At 45.3% G+C, this 7,643-nt stretch overlaps 1 protein-coding gene across 1 annotated transcript in view; it reads left to right on the plus strand.

The window, feature by feature from the left end:
* Window positions 1-6,848, plus strand: part of Lmx1a (LIM homeobox transcription factor 1 alpha) — a 146,863-nt gene extending 140,015 nt beyond the window's left edge. Inside the window, exons 8-10 of the mRNA XM_021198399.2 lie at window positions 235-304; window positions 3,976-4,146; window positions 5,928-6,848. Coding sequence (XP_021054058.1) covers window positions 235-304; window positions 3,976-4,146; window positions 5,928-6,088 — 402 coding nt within the window. The 3' untranslated portion in view covers window positions 6,089-6,848. The remainder of the gene's footprint in view (window positions 1-234; window positions 305-3,975; window positions 4,147-5,927) is intronic.
* The last annotated feature ends 795 nt before the right edge of the window (window positions 6,849-7,643 follow it).

The following is a 7,643-nucleotide window of genomic DNA, read 5'->3' on the forward strand; positions in this document are numbered from 1 at the left end:
CAGCTGCATTAATGCTGCTTCAAACTAGGAGAGCCCTTGCCGCTAAGCATCTGAGTCGCAGTGTTGTGCCTGATGTGTGTTTCCTGGACAGAGTAAAATCTGAGGGATTGCTTCCTCTGCTTTAGAAACAGTCCTCTTACCAAAGGGCAAAGGTCACACCCTTTCCGCTCTCCCTCATCCTGAGGACCTAGCACAGGTCTCTGACTTCTAACCCTGTGGTCCTCTCTTCATCAGATGAAGAAGCTGGCCCGGCGGCAGCAGCAACAGCAACAGGATCAGCAGAACACCCAGAGGCTGAGTTCTGGTAAGCTGGTGGCTCTTTCCGGCCAGTCCCCGCTCTAGTCCAAGTTCCTCCTACCTGAGGCCATCAAATGAAGCTCTTTGAGTGCCATATCCCCAGTCAGTGGTATTCATCCACACCAGTTTGAGAGATGATCGATTTAATTGAAGACTGGGCTGTAGGTAACTTGTAAGAGCGTTGAGGGCCTTTGAGCTGCACATCAACCACAGTCTACTGACAGTGGCAAAGCTCATTGTTTGGACCATGTCAGTGTCAGGACCATGTGCAGAGGCAAAGACATGTCCGGCTTCTCTTCTTACCCAGTCCTTCTCATTTGAAGCAAATCCACTTACTAAAAAATAACACTGACTTAGCCCCCTGGTATCTTTCCATCACTTTGGTAAATTTCATGAGATAATAAATGTAAAAGGAATAAATGTTTATTTAGGCTCATGATTCCCAAGGGTCTCAGTTCATAACTGCTTGGTGTGTTGTTTTAAGGCTTATGGTGAGATAGAACATCATAGCAGAAGTGTGTGCTGGAAATCTGTTCAGCTCAGGCCGGTCAGGAAGCTGAAAGAGAAAACAGAGCCTTAGAAGTGGTAGTAAAAACATTCTTTTAGGGCCCAGCACTAAAGCAGTCACTTATCCTCAACATCTTGAGTAGCTATTAGTCTCTTTCATTCCCTGCCATTCACTACAGAGAGAAGCCTCTTCGATTGTGTCCGAGAGCATCATTTGCCTGTGGGTACAAACAAATCCCTAGCATGCAGTTAGATGCCATATCAATTTAGCTAGAGAATAGTCCTAAGTTTCCCAGTGGGGCCTATGACTTCAGCCAGTTTGCTTTTTTAATAGGTTTATAGTATGAGGTATGCATTTTCTCCAATGGAGTGAACCTCAAGTCTACCCTGAGAGCAATTGTCTATCCTGTAATAGTCATGCCATTGTAGTGCCAGTGGGCACATCTTGATTGACAGTTTGGCATCATAGTTAGAGGATGCACAGCTGGGCAGGACCAGTGATGATGTTTCCCCTAGTAGACTGCATGGCACCTTTCAGCACTCTGAAAGCCACCGAGCTTGATTTCTTTATATCTTGTTGTTGAGGTGTTTGAGTGTAGGATGTCTCCTGTAATAGAATTCTATCATGTAGTTTTAAGGACAATCAAGAGGAATACCAAAGGCCTGTACTGTGTGGGGAGGCTCTGGGGTCTCCCTCACCAACAACTCTTAAGAAGGTGCCCCATATCTGGCTATGGAATTCTTTTTTTTTTTTTTTTTTTTTTTTACACTCCATATTTTATCCCCCTCCCTCTCAATCCACACTCCAACTGTTCCACATCCCATACCTCCTCCCCACCCACCTGTCTCCGTGTGGATGTTCCCACCCCCACTCCACCTGACCTCTAAATTCCCTGGGGCCTCCAGTCTCTTGAGGGTTAGGTGCATCATCTCTGAATGAACACAGACCTGGAAGTCCTCTACATATGTGTGTTGGGGGCTTCGTATCAGTTGGTGTATGCTGTCTGTTTGGTGGTTCAGTGTTTTAGAGATCTCAGGGGGTCCAGATTAGTTGAGACTGTTGGTCCTCCCACAGAATTGCCCTTCTCAGCTACTTTCAGCCTTTTCAAATTCAACAACAGGGGTCAGCTGCTTCTGTCCATTGGTTGGGTGCAAATATCTGCATCTGACTCTTTCAGCTACTTGTTGGGTCTTTCGGTGTGTGGTCATGCTAAGTCCTTTTTTTGTGAGCGCTCCATAGCCTCAGTAATAGTGTCAGGCCTTGGGACCTCCCCTTGAGCTGTATCCCACTTTGGCCCTGTCACTGGACCTTCTTTTCCTCAGGCTCCTCTCCATTTCCATCCCTGAAATTCTTTCAGACAGAAACAATTATGGGTCAGAGATGTGACTGTGGGATGGCAACCCCATCCCTCACTTGATGTCCTGTCTTCCTGCTGGGGTTCCTGTTTCTTTGACAAATAATGACTTTGAGAAGCAGAGGCACCCATCAATGCAGTGTATCTCAGGCTTCTACCTGGTTTTCTCATAAATATTAAAGTTTGATTAACTCTTTTTGTGCCCTCATTGTCCCCACCCCTGACTGCCATTCCTGCTTAAACCTGTCCACCCTAGAATTCCCTCCTTATCCTTTCCCATCATCTGGCTGCTCACTTGCCCTCTTCCCTTAAGTCAGCTCTGCTCCCCCATGGTACCTTTCTAGTTTCTTGGCTTGTACAGGTGCTCCGAGTTACATATAGATCTAAATATTCAAGTTTTGGATCATATATGAGAGAAAAGATGCGATGTTTGTCTTTCTGGACCTAGTTACCTCAATCAGTATAATCTTTTCTGTTTCCATTCATTGACCTGCAAATCTCATCATTTCTTTTTACAAGAACTTGCACAAGAGAAATAGTATTACAGAGAAATGGGTACAATGGTTGCTGGGGAGGGATGAACATCAAAGAGAATAGGAGTCTTGAATTCTGTTCTCAGATCTACCCCCACTACAAAGTTATTTGATCTGAGACCAACCCATTTTTCCATGTAATTGTGCCATAGGACATATGCACCCACAAAGAGGGTAATCATGCTTGCTCTCTTTGTCATAGAGGATCCCTGCAGCCTTCAAAGAGGGTTATAGATGTGAAGGTCGGAGGCATGCCAATTGACTACATGTAAACCAACAAACTTTGGAGGAAACTGCACCAGTGGATCATGAAAACACACAGATAATACTTAGAACTCTGCTTCAAGACTTCTCAGGGCAGCTTCTAGAGTAGACTAGGAAAGCAGGAGACAGAGGGAAGTATCATCGCTAGGAGTTCCTAGAGCCGTGCATAGACTGAGGATGAGGAGGCAGGAGCTGTCTTCCTTCATAAATTTCTGTACACAAGTGTAGCAGATTGCAAATGTAGAGCGTACCCACTTTCATGGAATCTTTGTATCAACCCTCTGATATCAGCTGGTCCCGTATCATGAGTCCTACTTAACTGAGCTTGCAATGGGTTATTTTAGGAAAGATCCATCCCCCCCAAGTGGCTATCAAACTTACATGGTGTCCTAACATTCAGCTCCCAATCCCGCACCTCCATTCTCCACTGTCATGGGCTTTGGTAGGTACAGGCTGAGGAATGCTGATACCACCCCGCCCCTTCCTAGTTAGTAGATAAGCAAACTAAATGCCAGGGAAGTAAAATGTAGCCACGATCACACAGCTTGCTCAGTCACATGCCTCTAACGTGGTCTTCCATGAGTCTTACAAAGCACTGTCTATGCTGTTTGGGAGTCGCCTCCACCGTGAGATAGAAGTGAGGGTAGAGTATGACCTCCAAAGCTGGGTTGGAAAGGATGCAGTGGTTCCTCTCAGCCCCACCCCTCAGAATATATTATACACATGGATGGAATTGTCAAAGAATAAACAAACAAACAAAGAGACGGGATAGTTCCTCTTAGCCTTCACCCTCTCAGAATACAGGAATGAAACTGTCAAAGGATAACTTAAGTAAATAAACAAAATAACGTGCTGGGTTCTGACTCGGGTCCTCTTGGGTCATTTGCTGTGGGGGACTCTAGGTGACCTTGCCACAAGAACCATAAACATGGGACTCCGCCAGTGAGGGATGTGCAGTCTTTTGGGTTCTGGGATGCCAGTTGAAAATGACCTGTCTTCTTCTTTCTTTTGTTTCCCAGCTCAGACAAATGGTAGTGGGAATACCGGCATGGAAGGGATCATGAACCCCTATACAACATTGCCCACCCCACAGCAGCTGCTGGCCATTGAACAGAGCGTCTACAACTCTGATCCCTTCCGACAGGGTCTCACCCCTCCCCAGATGCCTGGAGATCACATGCACCCCTACGGTAAGAGGGACTCAGTCCCCAGAGGTCCCTCTCAGTTCACTCTTGTGGGCTTCTCATTTTTCCTTAAAAAGTATCTGCACAGTTCCCAGAGACTTGCTGAGTTACCAAATGTGAATATGTGTCCCACAAAATGTTGCTGACACCATCTATCTGATGGGTACAGAGGATTCCTGAGCACATTCTTTGGTAACATTTCCACGTGTCATCATTTTTGAGGCTCCTTTATTGAGCTTTTCCTTGTCGACCTTGCCAATTAAGGCAATGTTCAAGGGATGTGTCCTGGAGTTTAGTGGTATGGAGTGAACGAGGGTAGGGTACCAAGGCCACTACATGTTTACATTAAGAAAGGCAGTGTATGACTTACACTATAGGTGATTTAATGTGTGATACAACATGTCTCAAGTTGTCCTTATGATTCAGCAGTCTTGTAAAATTTAGTAGCAGAGACATAAGGTGTGCACACTGCCAACTTCTTTCCTTTAGTTAATATTTGTTGTTGTTTCTGTAGTCAGGAATGTGACCAATTGGTAAAATACTTCTAACACATACATGAGGACAAAAGTTCAGGTCCCCAGCACCCATGTTAAAATCAGACATGGCTACAAATATCTGTAGCCCCAGTGCTTGAGGGGCAGAGGCAGGTGCATCCATGGAGATTGCTGGCCAGTTGGTCTTAACAAACTTGTGACTTTCAAGAATAAGGAGGAGACCTGCTGAAGAAGATATCTGACATTAGCTTTTGTCCTCTACATGCACACACTCAGACATGTGCCCAACACACATTAACATATACAAGCACATATCACACACACACACACACACACACACACACACACACACACACACACATTTGTTGTTAAAGTCACCTTTACTTTGGTTTAGTCCAGCTTCAGCAAACACTTAACCGTGGTGTTTGAGGACCCTCACTGTCCAACCTCAAGAACACGTACATTCTAGGTACATGTGTCTCTCAGTGATGCCCATCCATTTACTCTTTAGAAGACACATATCACACTCGAAGCATATTCACTCTCTCACATGGGAGATCAGGGAAGATGTAGTTTTGTTGTTCATTTTGCAAATCCTTACGTCAATGACGTTTAGCAAAATCAACAATTGAAGCTCAATGATAAGTTTTGGGCACTTGCTTCTGCCTCTCTAGTTGAACTGAAGTGCAGGTACACCCTGCCATGCCTCCCAGGTTGCAAGTTTTCAATTGCAATGGTACCTTAGCCATGTTACAGTGTGACCCCATGACCCTTCTCTTCAGGGTACAGTTGAGGCTAGGCATCTAACTTTCCTTTGTTGTGAGGCAGAAATCTGGGGAGACAGAGAAATGTTGGTACATCTCTGCTACTGGAAATGACGAATGTTATCAGCAAGATCAGAACTTCACTTGAAGGATCCATACTCATTTCTTAGCATCTGTCCTCGATGAGCCCTCTGTGAGGCTGAGGACATCCAGGATCCCTGTCTATGTCCCTCCAGCCTTTGGAGCTGAATTCTGCCTACTCCATGTTTACTGGGTAGATACCCTCACTGTGCACACCTTCGCTCATGTGGCTTAATGTTTCCCAACTTTGGACAAGAGCTCTCTATGAGACCCCCAGCATTGTAACCTTTACACTTTTGTGTCTAGTTGTTCCCACCCCATAGCTCATACTTAGTAGGTCCTCATCCCTGGGATGTGTTCAAACACTTGCTGAGTTCAGCTAATTTCCTACCATACAAGGGTGTTACTCCTTCCAGACCCTCATGGCCATGTTCCATCTTCATTTCAGGTGCTGAACCTCTTTTCCATGACCTGGATAGTGATGACACGTCTCTCAGCAACCTGGGCGACTGCTTCCTGGCAACCTCAGAAGCTGGACCCCTGCAGTCCAGAGTGGGAAACCCCATTGACCATCTGTACTCCATGCAGAATTCCTATTTCACCTCTTGAGTCTTCTCCTAGAATGTTGTGGCTGGGCTCCCATATGGAACAACCATATTGTGTGAGGGGTTGCTGACTTTAGGATGGGGAGGCCAGAGAAGAGGTGGGCTGGGGAGGGAGGTTTGTTGGGGGTGCTGTTGTTTAATTATATGGTGTAGCTCAGCATTTCCAAAGACTGAATACATTATGGATTGCATAGTTTAATGTTTCTAATAAGAGTCTTAGTGTTAGATATGAAGATGTGTTTATCATTAAGGACAGGTTCTTTTAATATAGACATTCTCAAGCAAAGTAGGTATCTAGGGACTCCTAACAGCTTCCCACCATTCTGGAGAAGTGCTTGTCAAGAGGTGCCGTATATCTATTCATCTATACACCAATAGACAGACAGATTGTGCGTGCGTGTGTGTGTGTGTGTGTGTGTGTGTGTGTGTGTGTAAAACCTTTCATACTTTATCATCAAAGTTTATTCCTAATTATGACAGACACCAACTGTACAGCAAAAGTAACTTTATTTTCAGTGTGAACTATATTTAAGGAAATGCTTGATGCACTTAAGTTATAAAATGAGATAATTTACTTTTATAAACTTTATTTTTAGTTTGGAGAGACTCATCGGCAGGGCAGAGAGGACCTTTCCACCGGGCCCCACAGCTTTGAGTGCTTGAGTTCATTCTGGGATCAGAGCATCATTGAGGTCTAGAATACAACTCCAGATGGCAGGCAGCATGCTATAGTGAACTCACCCTCTGGTGTTGAATCACTGGGCCTGACGAGATTTTAGGCTTATTGGCATGGGCTTGTTGGGCAGCATCAGCCAGGTTGTCCTTAACCCCCCTCCCCCTTATTCAGCCTCGATGAGTGTGGATGAAGTTGATAGCCACACCTACCTCTCTCTCTATGAGTGTCGATGAGGTGGTTGTCACACCTACCTCCCTGGGGACACTAAGGCTCCACACCAGGACATGATCGAAGTTGAAACTAAAATAAATCTGATATGATTTAAAATATAACCGGGTCATGTACCTGATGATAGAGGATACCTGGGACCACAGAGCAGGAAGTTCTGGTACCCCAAATCCTATCTCTCTGCACGGCCCACATGGCCACACGACAGAGACACAGCTCCGAGGGGGTGGAGAGGACGCTCCATCTGAGAAGGTAGAAGAGACGTGGTGGATGGAATTCTAGAGCAAGTGTTGACTTGCACATCTGTTTTTTTTTTTTTTTAATTTTGTTTCGTTTTGTTCTTACTTTTTAAAAAGTCACTTAAAAATGACTGTATGTACCCCAAAAGCCGGAATTACTTGTGATCTCTGTTTGTCTCTTTCCTGAGGGCCCATAATCTAGAGGGCCTGCTCATAAACAATCTCATGGAGTTCATAGAAGCAGAGGGGACCAGGCAGGAACCCAGGGCTCTTCCCTCCAACTCATATTGCAGTCCCCGAGCATAGGAAGACCCAGTAGCCATTGTACACAGGGACAGTTCCATGCCCTGATCTCCAATTATGGTGCTAGAGTGGGATCTTCTGTGTTAGGATCCTTCTGGGGAAGCAGAATGAGT

This window comes from Mus pahari, chromosome 5 (genome assembly GCF_900095145.1).
Source record: "Mus pahari chromosome 5, PAHARI_EIJ_v1.1, whole genome shotgun sequence".
Taxonomy (NCBI): Eukaryota; Metazoa; Chordata; class Mammalia; order Rodentia; family Muridae; genus Mus; species Mus pahari.